General features: G+C 43.4%; 1 protein-coding gene across 2 annotated transcripts in view; it reads right to left on the bottom strand.

Annotated features, from left to right (window-relative positions):
* SLC35F3 (solute carrier family 35 member F3) overlaps positions 1 to 16,588 on the bottom strand; it is a 189,022-nt gene that overhangs the window by 68,400 nt on the left and 104,034 nt on the right. Inside the window, exon 1 of one of the 2 annotated variants that reach the window (XM_030035800.1) lies at positions 3,162 to 3,402. The exons of the other annotated variant lie outside the window; for it this stretch is intronic. Within the exon in view, the coding sequence (XP_029891660.1) occupies positions 3,162 to 3,237 (76 nt within the window). The 5' untranslated portion in view covers positions 3,238 to 3,402. Of the gene's footprint in view, positions 1 to 3,161; positions 3,403 to 16,588 lie in introns of those variants that run through there. 2 annotated transcript variants of the gene reach the window in all.

Consider the following 16,588-nt stretch of genomic DNA (forward strand, 5'->3'; position numbering starts at 1 on the left):
TGAAAAAGATTTATTATTAAAGTGATTACAGTGTTGATATGCTTGTGATGAATTCCCTGCAGGCATGCAAATATATTAAAGGCCAAATTCATTTCTCATTTGTACTTGTACAAATTCCCTGCAACTCCAGTAATACAGACAAGGCTACTCCTACATGCTGAGCATGTGGCAGAATCTGGTTCCACAGCAACTCAGTTTAGACATTTATGTGTAATAATTGAAAGCAGAGAGGTATCATTTGCCTTATAAGCAACTTTGAATATCACCAGTCACTCTTCCCAACAGAACAGTGCAGAGGAAATGTGCTATATGGGGAGGCTGCAACACCATCTCCTTGGTGCTGGAAGCCTAGGAATAAGTAGCTCTAAGTAGGGGCTAATTAAGTGGAGGATGGGTTTTCTCTGGCAAGGTGATTGTCCTGCAGCTCCTCATGAAAGTTGATGTTACCTATTTCTGGAAGATCCCAAGATGCAGAGCAGGGATGAAAATATTTACCTCCCCAAGGAAGAGAAGTCACGTCCTCAAAGTACACTGTGCTTTCATGTACAAATAGGGTGAAACTAGTAAACTGGCCGGTGTGAGAGGAATGGCCACTGTGGTATGGATGGAAACTGGTGAGAAAAACAACAACAGAAAGATGAACAAGCACCAATCAGGCACCGAGCCTACATCTCTCAACATATGTGTGGAATGGTACCAGGCACAGAAAACACATGGTATGGTTACTGCCTGCCTGAGTGATGCATGTAGATACAGTTGTCTTGAAAAGTGCTGGTATAGCAGGCTCAGAGCATACTGATGATTCAATCTCTGAAATAATTCGAAATGGCAGTCACGCTCCTGAAGGCGCACAAAGTCCTTATCTCCCTTTTAAAGCAAAGAAGCTACTGCACCGACAGGAAAATAGAGGGAATGCTGGAAGGCTTTACAGCAATGCATATCAATGAAAGGCTCCTCTTGGCTAACTATCCTAGAGTGAAACATATTCCTAGTGATTCTGCCAAAGATCCTTGAAATGCTTTGATGGTGGTTGATAGGGGAGAAAATAATCATAACTACAAAGCAGAGGAAAGTTTTTGCTGTCTTGCTCTTGCAGTGTTGGCTACACCTTTACAAGGGACCTGGGCTACCAGAGAACTTTAGGAAGGCAAATCTTTGCCAGACGTACGGCAGCTGGACCAAGGGAAGCAAGCAGTCCACAGTAAGCCCACTGCCTCACTTTATTTTCGCCTATAACTACATCTTGGCTTCTTCATATAGCTCTAAACACCAGCTGGCAAAATTAGTTAATATTAGTCTGAAAGGAAGTGTTGTCGATTGATTTGGAAAAAGCAGCTCTCAAACAAAGCCAGTCTGTTTCATTAAAAGGAAGCAATCAGCAAAGGAAACTCTCACCTGCCTCTGTACAACCTCTGGGCCCTATCATACACCATCAGGGCAATTTAGATTTTGCCACTGATGATAAAGGAAAAAAGAATCTGAAGTAAAGAAGGAAAAGTCCAACTAGGTCAACAAAGTCCCTGATGGGTGGCAATAGGGTATCTTGAGAGCTGGTATGCAGAGCAGACATGGAAATGCTTGAAAGGATTCAATTTTACAGCACAGGGAAAGATTGCGCTGCTTCTGTTTCTATATAAGGTAGGTAATAAACTGTATCTGAACTGGTAGAAGAGGAATGAGATGACCCACATTTCAAAGCTGGAACCTGGTGGGTTATTATTATTTATGACTCATAAAGCATGTGCAGTGCACCAGAAGAAAGGGAGACGTGCTCCCTGCCCAGAGGAGCCTTCAATGCGAACTTTGAGAGAAACATTCCGCTGTACACGGGGCTAACTCTAAGGGCTTTTTAAAATTCTAATTATAGTGTAATGAAGATCAGGCCTGCTCTTCTTTTGGTCAGAAAACTGAGATCCTTTCTCCTATCTCTACAGCAGGTGGTTTTTATGTTGGGTGAATGCAACAGCTGTATTCTCCATAAACTGAAATAAAGACATTCAGGTACTGCTGATTTTCCACTTTTACTTGCTGATTTTAGTTCCATTCCCCCTCTTGGCCATGTCTGCATTTTCTCACTTTCTCCTCCACAGAGCTAGTGCTACCATTTTTTCTTTTCCTTTCTTTGTTCCTCACTTTTTCAGTATTACTTTTTTTCTTCTTCATGACCTTTCTATGGAGTCTCACATTCATATTTTACCTCTTACTGTTCAATCACTCCCTTTTTCAGTTTTCTTCCTCTTTGCCTCATCTTGCTCAACCCTTTCTGCCTTTCCACCCTCCATTGCTCTCAGCCAACCTTTTTCCTCTCAGCAACCCCATTCTCTCAACCAACTACCACATCCTCCAGCGGATCCCCCAAACCAGTGGCTTCCTCTCTGCCCTTCCTTCAGGAACTGAGCTCCGTATCCATCCTTCAGATGGGCTCCTCTTCCTGACCTGCACCCTCCTCCTGCCTCTGCATCACCGCCCTCCATCTAACCTGCTCTGCTTCTCTAGGACATGGCCTACAGGTTTCCACCCAAAATCGCAGCTCCTCGCCCCAGACCTCCGCACTAGCTATGCCCAGAGCTTCAGAGCTCTCTGGAAAACCCTCCTGAGCACATCGCTGCCCTTTTCAAGGTCCCTAGCCGTGATCCCTGAAAGTCTCCAAAGGTCCCTGAAAGTCTCCCAACCCCCCACTGCTGTTGGGCTCCTAATGTCCCTCCCGACCACCGCTACCGTACAGCTGGATTAACAACTAGAGGTGGAGGACAGATGGTTGGGACACAGGGTTGTGTTCCTCCCCTCGGGGATCAAATCTGTCCAGCACCCTCCCTCCCTTCTGCCGCGGGTCCCACCTGGCAGGTACTTAGCCCTTAGGGGCTTTGGGGGCTGCTCCCGGGCTCCGAGGGGAGCTCTAGGAGAGGAGCTCTGCCTCTGGAGCGTGGGAGAGCAAAGAACCGGGGCAGGGGAGGGCACCGGTGATGCCCGGCGGCGGGGGAGCTGCGCGACCCGTGGGCGGGCGGCGGGGGTCTCCGCCGCCCGCCCACGGGTCGCGCAGCTCCCCCGCCGCCGGGCATCACCCCGTGGCGGTCCCCTGTCTCCCCGGAGCATCCCCCGTAGCGGTCCCCGGGATTTCCCCCCCCCCCCCCGTAACTCCCGTTCGCAGCGTCGTCGTTTACCTTCCACTTTGGTGAGGGTGAGGACGGGGCTGTTGCAAGCGCTGAGGGGGGCCACCCTGGCCGAATGCTTCTTCATGGCGAACCCGTCGCCGGCGGCAGCTCCCCCGCCGCCCCGTGCCTACATCCTGGCGTCGCCGGAGCCCTACCTCGGCGGCGCTCCCCCGGTACGGCTCCCGGCCCGCCGCCCTCTGCCGCAGCACCGGGCGGCGGCGGGGGCTGGGGCTCGCCCGCCCGCCCGCTGCCGCTCGGGGCTGCTGCAAACCCGACGTCACCGGCACGGCTCCCCCCCGCCCGCCCCCAGGGCTCCCGGGGCCGCCCCCCGGGTCGGAGGAGGCGGAGAAGGGCGGGTTGGCGCCCGGACGCCGCGGCGATGGGCGCTACCGAGCCCCCGGGCGGTCCGGCCTCGGAGCCTGCTCCGGGGCCGCGGGCTCCCTTCCCGGGCAGCGCTCCGGCAGAGCGCGCAGGGAAGCCGGCCCGTAATGCGGCTGCGGACACCGTTCCCGTTCCCCGCTGGTGGGCCAGGGCTTCCCGGAGCGAGCCGGGCTCCCGGCCCCGGCCGTTTCTGCTGGCGCTGGGCTACCGCGCCGCAGGGAAAGGGCTCCTGGCTTTGCGTGCTCTGCTTAGTTCCCCTCTTGCTGTCTTACGGGAGAGGGTAATTTACGCTCTCCAAACCGTTTTTTTCTGCGCCCGCATTGCATCCCTCCCTTATTCTCCTTCAAGTCCAGTCACTGTTCTGCGTCGATTTTCATCCGTGCCTTTAGTAATTTCTACCATCCTTTCCACAGCCTTTCTGTTCCTGCTGTGTCCTTTCTAAGAGGGAGACCAAAATTAGACACAGCTGTCAAGATGAGGAGACACCATTGATTTATCAATAATATTCCAATACTTGCAGTAGCATACTCTACAGCTTTCTTAACACAGCTTACCAACTTCTTTTCAAGGTATGAAACAAAATACCCTCCATACCTACAGACAAGTTAGATAAAATAGCGTATTTCACAACTGGATGCTGCTCGTATGTAGCAACTTTTTATGGTGGGGTTTTTTTTTCCCCCAAAAATAATTTTAAGACCCCTAGTCATGACATACCAACAACGTGCGGTAGATTTACCCTTCTGTCGATATGCAAAAGTCTAACCGGTATTAATTAACAAGACTTAATGCAAGTGGATCCAGTAGAGAACAGATTCTAATGAATGAATACGAAACATGTAAAAAAGATTGTATCGCTGTAAGCAAAGAATCAGCTTTCACAAGATGCTGGGCACTGTGAGCTCAGCACCCTTTACTCCTACTGATTTCTTCTGTGGATAAGTAAATACTGAGTACGTTTACCAGGTTCCAATACGAGCTGCGTCAGCAGACAAAGACGCAAATACTCAATGTTTCTTAAGATTTGGTCAAATTAAAATGAGTGTACTTTGCAAACAAGACCGGGCAGCCATCAATACTCCACAAACATTCCAAAGTATCTGTTAATTATATAAATACTAGCTATTGAAAAGCAGCCCCAACAGACTGTTTAGCAAACCGTGGGAAAACACCACCTTACTTGTGCCGGCCAGACAGCTCTTTATATTTAAGAGGCGAGCTCTCTTGGTGGGCCAGATCCAGGCTATTAGTTTGCAAAGGTCTCATCTGGTGATCCGCAGTCTGATGAAGCTCAGGGGTGGTCTGCATTTCCTATGCCTCTTGTGTGTAAGCCTTTGGGACGAGCTTTAGAAAAGAAATCATTAGGCTCCTTTCAAAGTGATCCTTCTGGAGAGTATATTCATGTGCTCAGTGCTAAGACCACAAAAGCTCGCCTTGGTCAAATGAAAAAAACCTGACTTTCATGGTTATTTCCAGGCCTTCTTAGTAGAATTATCTGATCCATTCAGATTCCTGTGATGTTACAGATCATAGGCATGTTGGGAACTGTGGGTCCGTCTCGTATCACTGCACTATTTCATCTCCGAGTCCAATTACTTTCTGATCTTTGAAAGAAGTTACATAAAAAGAGGTGGACCTCACCTCAGATGGTTCTGTCCATGAAATATTTTGCAACATTGCAGCGCCTTTTATCTGAGGATTTCAAAGCACATTATAAAATGTTAACTCATTTTACACTGCCTCTGTGAAGAAACTTCAGGCTCACTGGTGGGTAAAATACAGCCACAGAATTTAAGCGACTCCCTCAGATTCAGATGACCAGTAACATCAGAACCCAGATAACCCTGGCTGGCTTCTGCTCTGAGCTTACCTTCCAGGATCATCTGAGCCTCTGCTATATAAGCAGGAAACTACTGAATCAGCACTTTACAGCCAAATATCACCTACTTTTCCTAGCGGTAAATGGCTGTGCAAGGCAGGACAATCGGACTTCTCTCCTGGCTATATCGTGTAATCAATGGGACATTCATAAGGATTAAACCACTATTTATTAAAAAGTCTTTGTTGCTGGGCACTTATACTCTTTCCTTTCTGCAAGGTTTATGTGCTCTTATTTTTTGAAGGAAAAACACAGTAAGCACATTATTTTACTTGGAAGACGGTGCTGCTCACCTAGAGAATCACACTGAAAACAAGACAATTGTTTTTTTTTGATGGCATGTTATTTTAACTCTGCATATATTTAATATCACAGGATTGGTAGACTTGTTAACATGTTTCAGGCTTGCAATGTTTTCTTTAAGCCTACAACTCCAAATGTCAAAGACTTGTATGGCAGTAACTACCTCCTGTGGCTGGCCGGATCTCTGCTTGCCTAGATGAGAGCGGTGTCCGAGTTCACTGCTTAGCAGAGACGGGCGCACCTCTGCCAGCTGGTGCTCCGAGAGAGCCAGGAGGCATCTACGCCTTCAAACCTCCTGTCCTCCTTCCTCCTCTGCCGATGCCTTGCATGACCACAGCACTCAAGACTCCTCTCTAGTGTTCAGTTTAGTCACCCCAGAGAAGCTTTCAAAGGCACCGAGGACAATTAGTATCCAACTAAGACAAGTTTCAAATTGGGGATAGGATATCCAACCACTTGCAGGCTTTTGGAAATCTTTTGCCCAATGTGTGCGTGAAGTATAGCTAATTGAGGCTGATGCAGTCCGATACGGCTCTGCTCGACCCTGATCCCAGAGCATTTTAACTCGTCAGTCTCTGATTTCTCTTGCTGCCCTTACAGGCGCACACACTTATACCAGAGATCCACACTAGGCCCCCGTCTTACACTGTGCATAAAAACATCAGCCACATATCACAATAGCAAAAAGTTGTGTTTATTTAATGAAGACTAGGGTGCCTGAGGACTGTATTCCTGAGGCACTACAGTGAGAGCTGCCTTTGGCAGCAGGCTTCTTACTTTCCGTAACCTGTAGCACGCTGCAGCCTCCCCACCTCCCTAAGCCTTAACACATTTGCTGCTGGATTACATTTAGTTTAATTTACAGTAAGCATCTTACAGTATAAGCAATGCAAAACTGATGCACTCAGGGTAAAATTTCAAGTCAAATTTGTGGCTTTTTTTCCTTTACAAGACCACTCCCATATTCAAGAGGTAATGGAGGAGAAGCTGGTGGCTGCCTGGGCTGCAGACAGCTTACAAATGTGGAGAAGAAACTCTCAAAGCTTGAAAACTGGAGAAAGCAGACTTTCATTTCCAAACAAGAACAAGGATGCTTCATGTGAAAAAGGCAAGGTCGGATTAAAAATCCAGGATGAGATAGTTAGAATTTGCCCAGTTTGAAGAATTTGTAGAATTTTAGTTTGATGGAACTGGTTTTGTTACAGTCAGTTACCCTTCTTTATTTTAGATTAAGAAATTATAGTCATTGTGTTGGGTTTTTTACACATAAACCTATATACAAATGTGCTAACACCCAGCATCATACTGCTTTTAAGCTCATGTATCACCACCACTTTTCTGAAAGACTTCTTATTGCCATAGAAAGGTAGATTCAAGACAAAACTAAATTCTTATAGTTATGTGTGCTACAACCTTTGACTTTTATCCTATTAGCTAGTTTGTTTGACCAACGTGAAACGCGCCCTGTTGGTAACATGCACAGTTGGTATTTTTCCAGTTCAGACGTTTTCATGTTTAGTGTACTCATTAATAGGACATTTATTAATTTAAGTGCTTGCCTTACCACTGAGGGCAATAATTGTTCTGCTTAGCAACCCTAAAGGAAATGGAGTGTGGACTTCTACTTGTGTAGCCAATTTCCTAACAGGCTCCATCTCATGCCAGAATGAATTCATCTGCCAGGAGTCAAATACATGCATAAAACCTACACAATCTGTCAGGAACAGATCATCCTTTCCTCTAGTTTATTTGAAGTTATTTGGTGAATATTCTCCACAAATAATTATTAGTCTGTTTGAGAGGAGCTTGTTCTACTTGTGTTAGTTTTGTTTGGCTACCATCTAATAACTTTCTAATCTGTTTTCATTTCCCAACTAAAAAACCATAGATGTCAAAAGCACATATCCAACACAAATAATAGCTATTTTGGAAGTCATGTTCGCTGTCCTGCAATCATTCTGAAACCTGCATTTAGATGTGCTGTCTGGTGACCATCCACCGCTATTCTGTTTGCACGCCTCCTACATTCACAACCTCCACTCAGAACAAATTCACATTTTTGTCAAATTTACATATAGTCTTTCTCTGCAATATTAGCCTAGCTGTAAGGACGATGTCTTTCCAATCTTCCCTATTCCAAAACAGTTCTGTTACTTCCAGTACCATGTCTTGAATTCACAGAACAAGGCAGTGAAGGGAAGAGGAAGGATTAAAACCTGTTTGGCTAGAGGTGTTTGCCAGACTGCACTAAACAGAGACTGCATAGAATTAGTGTTATACCTGAATGTCTTCTCTTCAAATTTGATCAGATATACAGCACTAGAGATAACAGTCAAATCTGAGGTGTCCATAAAGGTTGCAGATTGTATATATGACCATATATCCAACAGACACGGATGCAAAGTCCTGGTGAGAATATCTTCCTCATGGTTTTTTTAACCTTAACTGTTTCCAGTATTTTCTGAGAAGCTCTCCTGGTTTTGTGCACAAAGAACAGCTGCATTTCAAATAATACTGGCAAATTCTACAAAACGTAAGAAAAAACGCTAGTTTAAGTCTCAGAGTTTCAACAGTCTATGTAACTTTAATTTTCAGACTTGTGCTTTAGGAGTTTGACAGGAAACATTAATGTCTTAACGATGTTTCGTAAGGGAAACATTTTGTCAATTTTTATGTTACTTTGAATTTTAAAGAAAAGTTAATTCAGTGCCCACGGGCTGGTATGGGATTGTGAAGTTTTGTGAACGAAACCTTACATTTACAAGGGAATTAGATGTTTGCCAAGCTGCTTCAAACCTGCCTGACACTGCCGGGGGACAAGGGCATCCCAAAGCCACTCAGTCTCAGTCTTCATTGTCTTCAGCAGCACAGGGGAAATGAGCACTGGTATTAGCCCAGGGCAATACTTCCTCAAAAATGGACATGCAGGAGAAATATGACAGAGACTATTCATTTTCTGAAGGCCGCTGGGTCTCCTGCGACCGACAGTAAATTGAGAACAGGTATGTAAAGGTGAATGGCCCATGAAGACAATGCAAATTCGCACAGCTTTTGTCACAATTACACGATGCCCACGCAGCTCCTTCAGTGGACTCGCTCTACACCTTTGCCTCTCTAGACGTGCAGTTGAAGGGAACTGCCCACTTTTGGACCAGGTGGCTCAGGAACAACCCATCATATGGCAACTGTGATTGTTCAGTGAGGCTACCTGCAAGATTTGCCTTTAGCAGCTGTGATCTGTAATGAAAAACAGGCATCAGACTACCTAAATATATGGCATTTCTTGATATTAGTGGTAGGAACACAGGAGAAACTGAAAAGGAATAAACCAGTAAAACACTTAAGATGCCCATTTGGCTTCCTGCAGTTTTGTCATTCCCTGGGAACTCCAGCAGGCTCAACAGTTTTGCCTGGTAGAAGCTGCTCTTCGCTAGCTGCTCCTGACAGCTCCACCAACCCTCCTTCTGTCTCTTGTCACTTTTGAGCCATTTCAAATGCTGATTCCCAAAGCTAACAGTTCCCTGTGCACTTGTGGCTGGAGACGAGAAAGTAGTGTTCTCATAACCTAAGAGCCTGGCAGTTTTTCTAATGACCCCCCTGGGTTTATCAGGCAATTGCTTTTCCTTGCATATTTGCATATGGGACACTGTCTAACTACGAGACTTTAATGACCCCAAATCACACAAAAAGCATCATTATGCCATCAACGTCAACAATTCAGTAACAACTATTTCTTAACCCTCCATTATCTAGGATACATCCAGTATTAAAAATAACTGGGCATCACCTCTACATTCTTCACCACCAGCCCACTCCTGGCCAGTTGTCTTTGTAAAGCACTGGATATGCAGTGCATTTAAATGTAGTTGTGCATGTTTTCTGCCATCAGAAACAGTGTGTAAGCTGTGCTAAACCTCTACTGCTGTCACACCCCAGCTTGGGAGAACCTGACACCTCTAGTAAAGACACAAAGGTGGCCAGGAGACCATGTCTGGCAGTAGCTCACACTTCTAGCATTGTAGAAAAATAGGTGAAAAAAACCTGAAGTTGGAACATACAAAAACAGAATTAAAAAATCTAAAATCTGAAAACAGGATTAAAAAAATCCATTGTTCAGACTCTGGCTCAGAAAGAAAAGAAATAAGATCAATCTGTGAGGCAAGCTTTTGTCCTCAAAGAAAAGGTTCTTTCAGAATTGACTGAGCAAATAAGTATACGCTCCTGGTCTCAAACACACAAGCAGAGATCATGAGAACAGAAGACATGAACACATTTTTTGTCTCCTTCTCACCTGAATATTTACAGAACTCTGCACTGCCCTCCCAAGTAGTATCAGGCAGGCAAGGAACAAAAAATGAGATGAAAAAGGGACATCCAAAGATCTTTCAGAAAATAACAGTAAAGACGCTTTCGAGCAAATATACTCTGTATTTCAAGTCATCCTTTTTATGGACAGTGCTCTGGGATGAAAATCATGACGTCTGTCAAACTTAAGTTTTACTGCCAGCTGCTTGAACAAAAGATAAGGTAGGACATAAGCACTCTCAGTGGCCTGTGGACTGGAGAGGGTTTCAGCCTACATAACTTGCCAGATATTTGCCAGGAAGAAAATTGCTGCCTATCTAAAATCAAAAGATGTGTAAAAGCCAGCAGGTCAAGACCGATTCCTGTGTTGCCCTTTTACCAGGAAGACTGATTTTAAACACTTTAAATAATTACATTTTTCCTGTTCTCTTCTGTATACTCTGCACTTTGTCTGTCTTCTTATTTTTTATGTCAGCATTTCTTTTTTTCTTTGTGTTGTCTTTTCCTTTCCTTTTTCATGTCTTTCCTTTGTCAAATTTCTCCCAGTGCTAACACTAAAAAGTTTGCAATATGAACTGAATGCCACATCCACTTAAAAAGTTACACAGACAAAGAGAAAAAAGCATTCAACTGTGGGTTCTTTTTTTTATTGTTCATGTCTATCACAACCCTTAATAGCTAGTACTGGGATTTTTTGAGGTATCTTAGACCTCACAGTTTACAGCTTCAAAGTCAATTTGCTGTAGCTGTCCAGAAGCTGTGCGCCTCTCAAGCTCTCCTACCCTTTGCTCTGTGATTCTAAGTTTCTGTCTGTGCACACTATTAGTGCTATGTCCAGAAGAATTCAAGATGAGGATGAAAAATAATGCCCTAGGCACAGCCTCTCCCCAAACATTCCAAGTCTGCCCTGCTTCCTTACAGGAGCTCCAAGCGAGGTCCAGCAGAGTGGGCTTCTGGGTTAATTCTCAGGAAGCAGCAAGTCAGATCCCTGGAAGCAACAGGTTAATTTTTCTGGGACCTCTCACTGAAACGCTTAAATTAAGTAGCTGCGCTGATTGCCCTCAGAGAGACCATTCCATTCGGCACACTGAGTTCCTCCTTCAAGTGTAGATTTTATTTAAAAGGTGTTATACAGGATGAACCTTTTCGCACCAAGTGCTTTGTAATTATATCCTCCCTACCCTGCAATCCTAATCACTCCAGTCTCCCACTCTTGGAGAGGCTAATTGCTTCTTCTTGAGCCCACTGGCTACTTCCCTCTTTTCTGGGGGCTTCTCCTCTTGGTTCTTTCAACCACTATTAAGGGACATATTAATACAGTTGGGCCCCAGCTACTTTATTATAATATGAGACAGCAATATAACCTTGCTTCCTAGAAGAATATCTGCGTTCAGATGCTGTGAAAGGAAAAGGGAGAGAACTCTGGGGTGGGAATGCCTATTGTAAAATCTAAAAGTACCTACTGGTGTGTGCCACAGGCAGTGGCAGTGCGATCCTCCCACTCCTTTTCAGGCTCTGCCATTACCGTGACACAGGGCCTGAGTTAAATTTCTGCCACAAGTTGCTCGTGAGTACCCTGGGACATAACTTAGCTACTTCCTTAATGTGCTTTTGAGATCCTATGCTGAAAAGCCCTGCGAACAGCCAAGCATTATTGTTACTAAACACTTGGAGTATATCTAACAGCCTTATTATTTATAATTTAACACCCTTTCTTAATAAAGAGGATGAATTTATTACTAGTGCAGAGGGTGAATGTATTGTTATTGCCATTTGTCACAAGTGCAAGAATAATCAAAATCTTTGGGTCATACGCTAAACCTCAGTTTTTGAAATTACAGTAAAACAGCATTTTGTAGACCCAAGAATTACCTCTCTTAATATTCTAGGTGCTCATAAATCGATTCTTAATCTTATATATCTTTATAGCGTGAATGATTTTAACCTCACAAGTGCATTACTGAACAATACAATGTCAGATGAATGTCTACAGCAAAGGCATATTGCCTCATATTCATGGGAAACACCACAGAGAAAGTTTAAGTCCTTTGGGCTGCTTCAACGCCATGGGAGTTTTGATTAGAGAGTGGGGTTGAAGATGGGAAACGAGCTCGAAGTTGTGGCTGGAAAGTTAGGAGGGCTGCTCTGTCCCTTTGGAAAGGAGGTACTTTATATAAAGGACCATGGATATAGTCAGGAGATTCATAACACTGTAAAACCAGAATAATTCCACAGATTTCAGTGCAGCCGTGTCAGATGAATGCACAGGCAGCAAAGAGTACACTCTATCCCAAATATCTTGTACTGAATTCTTAGTGCACTTTTACTTAGACTATAACATTATGTTTGTAGTAGCCCTCAAAAAACAGCCACGAGACTGAGGAAAACTGGAAGTTTTTTCCAACAGAAATACTTTGAATAAACAAGGCAGGATTGTAACATTATGTTCTCTATTTGATGAATTTATTTAGTCTAAAATAAGCAAAAACCTTGTGGGGTTTTATAATTCTTCAGATTGGAAATTCAGTGAGTATCAGCTTAGCTCTAAAAAATTTCACAGATACTGGCCAGCTATTGATGAGGTGGTCTAATAGATTGCCTTTGATTTCAGCAGATACAGGAGTACCACACCCTGAGGGTCTGTGAAGGAGGTCAGGAAAGGACCAGGGAGAAAGGGATGGTTTCTCTTAGTCACTCTTGTGCTTCTCTCTAGTTTTAGCTGGGACTATACTATGGAATGCAAATTTACTACAGATATCTTCTTTTTCCCCCAGCCACCCGGGCACAAGGTATGTAGGCTATTTGTGGAAGTTCTGTATGATACACAACTTTTACCCTTTGTTAGTTTGATTCCTGCCAACTTTTAGGAGTTTGCAATTTACATAGTGTTGCAAAAAGCAGAGATTTCTACAATCTTCCTTGGGATGTGAACGTCCATTAGTGGATCTTGTCTGTTTTTCTAATGCAGTAGGAAAAGAAAGCAGGTATAATGGGTTCTTGCTGTTTCTTGCTAGCCAGTAATTGCTAAATCTGTACAGATTTTGTTAGAAAGGGCATGATGATTTTTTAAAACGCTAGAGTAGAAACTTCGTTTCATGCTTATGTGACAATGGCTGTGAGCATTGAGGATGTGTCATTCTATGCTATAAGCCCTGTATTTTACACAATAACAAGACAGCTCTTTATAACGACCTGCTGCTGCTTATCATTAATCCCTCAACTTCTAGACTGGATTTGGTTAATGCTTTGGGGGAATGAATCTGGATCATTAATTAACAGTACCGGGGATATCTGTAATAAGATTACGCACATGGTTTTATATTCCCATGACTCAGTCGATTTTCTTTTGAAGTAATGGGAACTTTGCCATTGCACTCAATGCACTCAACACTGGAACCATCATTGCTGATAAAACAGTAATACTAAAACAGCTAAAAAGGAAACTAAATTTAAAAAGTAGACAAATTAAAAATATTAGCTTATAGACTAGAAGGAGGGAGGGTCACGATAAGCTATGAATCCATAGGAAAGCTAAAAGAGAGCAGAGCATTAGGCAGAAATTTCCAAGACAGAGAAGGAAACAGAACCACCAGACAGGGTAAGCCAAAGACAGATGCACAATAGTTCAGGCAAGCATTAGAACACAAATACAAAACACACTTGGAATCAGAAATAAGAATAATATTGAGTTAATTCAGAAAAACTGAAGCACCTGCCTATTGTGGGGGAACTCCATGTGTGTTTCAGATAGAGTGTGGGAATTCAGCAGATCCTGTTCCTTTCAGTTGGAGTGAAATATAGACTACTAAAAGCACAGATTTCTATTACAAGGAGGCTCCTTGTCCTATAACGTGTTGTGTGGGGTTAACATGTGTCCTTGTGCAAAGAGACTTCCAACTTGTTCTTTAGCTGCAGTTTGGCCCTTTCACCATGGCCATCAGGACAAATTCTTTGGAGAATCCAGCTGATTTGTATCCCTCCCATCATGCAAAACAAACCTGTCAGATACGGCCACAGGAGTGTTCACTGGATGGCACATGGCTATGAAGTAGGACTAGTGGGGAGAAGACTGGCACTTCATCTGAGGCTCCCCTGGCTGGTATGGTCTTAGCATAACCCTGGGGGAACATCAGCTTCTGGTGTCGCTTACAGTAGAATGAGGCATGCTCTGATCTTTGCTAGGGAACTGGACGGTGCCTGGATGATGGTAGGATAAGGGACCTGAGAGCAAGAGATGGCCTACCCATCTCCCTCTCACCTGTACTGAACCTCCATCAGGCAGGCTCCAGCCTCTGCACTGATGGCAGAATCATTCTCCTGAGATCTAGAACAAGGAAACTTTCCCCCTGGGGTGGCTGTTTGTCCTCTTCTTCCCTCTCCCACTCCCAGCAAATGCAGGTCCGGATCTCAGGTTAAATCTCCACTGAACTGCGAAGCAGCAGGAAAGCAGATTTATATCCTGCATATTATTTCCATCAGCGTTCCCCCAAGTGAATATAAAACATTACTATAATTCTGTCCTAGGGTTCTGTTGATATTAACAAATCACTTGAATCTTGCTCTAAGTAATCAAAATTACAAGTACCTTTTATTGCAGTTACAGGCAGGAGGCAAATGCGGCTAGGGCCTTGTTATTCAGATATGTGTAATAATTCAGGCAGCAGCATATATTTCTTCAACTGCTTTTCTTTCATGGAACAGTCTAAAAGCCTTCAGCAATGCCACACATAGTTCCTCAAAGCTCGAAACATAAATCTAGGTCCCATACCACCTAATGGAAATAAATAGCACAAATGCCAAACAATTTTTTTCTGATTAACTATGTATAAAACACCTTGCAAATAACTTATAGCTGTTTCATGTAGTAACTCACTGAAAAGAAATAACTCTTCAGTGTCAATTTAAACCTGGCTTGGATATTAGCATTTCCAGTGCAAAATGTAAAACAAACAATATTGCTCATGGAGACCTAAAAATAAAGCTTTAGACTGAGTCCAGGCTCTCTGGTTCTTTCAGACACCTCTAGGAATAAGCCAGCACTTCATCAGAAGTATGTAAGACTTGCTGTTTGCTCAGTCTTTCCCCCACTAATGGCATTTCTCCAGGATTGACTTTCTAGAGAGAATTAAAACAACAACAACAAATGAATAAAGAAAAGAAGGGAAAATCAGTAAGCAAATGCATTTATAGGAGACCGGAAAGTTATAAGGCCTCTCAGGCTCTTATTTGCTGAAGCCTTTAATCACCTTAGAGGGCATAGCTAGTGCATTTAAAGGAACTTTAGAAACCCTAATTGAAAAAACATATATACTCCCCAGGCACAATGTTATATATGGGAATTGACAAAGCTTTTTCTTGGTTTCTTTCTTCCATCAAAAAGCTTATCTTGTGCTTTTCCAGATTCTTCGGGTGAACAAGGGAGGTTGCAAGTAGAGAAGCAGAATCATGCCCAGAAGGCTTGAGTAAGAGAGATGAAAGAATCAAAACACAGATTTAAATCTACAAGGAGCTAAGACCACTGCATGACTGAGCTTGAGATAAGTTCTTGCCAGTCAAACAGGAGGAAAGACGCTTGGTTTTGTTAACCAGGAACTCAGAATAGCTTTTGTCATCCCAACACTTAAGAGCTACTCATATAATCATAGTGTAAAATAAGGCCATAGAAGGCATATCTGTGAGAGACTTTTTTTTGAATGATACTTTTGTGTCTGACAAAGCAAACAGGGCATCTGAAGATAACAATCCAAAGGCAGGAGACAGGCAGAAGCATACAGGACTTATTACTGCAATTAAGGCTACAGAAAGGGAGGACATGAAATACCAACAAGGCAAATGTTGGGAGTGCAGGTTCACTTTGCTGAGATAAATGCAACAGAGCTCAGTCCAAACCAGCATCCAAACAGATATTCACAGATAGCCTGCATCCATTTCATTATTTTAGGAGTATAAAGATTTACTTGAAAATTACTTTAAAAAATAAGAATGTTTTTGCTGTCTGGACAGGATCCAGATGTGGATCCCTTAGCCCAATCTCTTTCCATTAACTGCAGAAGCACTACAGAGAAATCCCCCAAACTACAACTCTAACTTTTAGAAGAATACATTCAGATGAAACATGGCCCTTAATTTCTATATTTCAGTGTACGTAAAACTGGAATAATAATAATACTCACTGCTTCATCTAAGTTAATGCTATATATTTTAAAGAGTTCTGACCCTGCTCTCTCCTCTGGCAGTGTATAAGATACATAAAGACAAGAAAATAAGCTGTTTGCACTTTAGTCAATCTATACCACCTACATTAAGCTTCACCCAATTTAACTGCCAGTTAATGTCTTATTGATGTCTAAATCCCTAAGCAGCAGGATTGGTTCTTTTGCTTAAAAAGTCCTTTTGCTTAAAAAGCAGCCTTCTTTATCCTGTAGAGGATCATTCAACCGCTCCAACAGTTATTATTTCTCAATGAAGACAACACCTAGATAATGACATTCTATCTGATCATTGTAAGTACGTTAGCACTGAGCCAAGCTATACGTTTTTATCTCACAACAGCCTCATCTCCCCTATA

The sequence above is a fragment of the Aquila chrysaetos genome, chromosome 13, assembly GCF_900496995.4.
Source record: "Aquila chrysaetos chrysaetos chromosome 13, bAquChr1.4, whole genome shotgun sequence".
NCBI lineage: Eukaryota > Metazoa > Chordata > Aves > Accipitriformes > Accipitridae > Aquila > Aquila chrysaetos.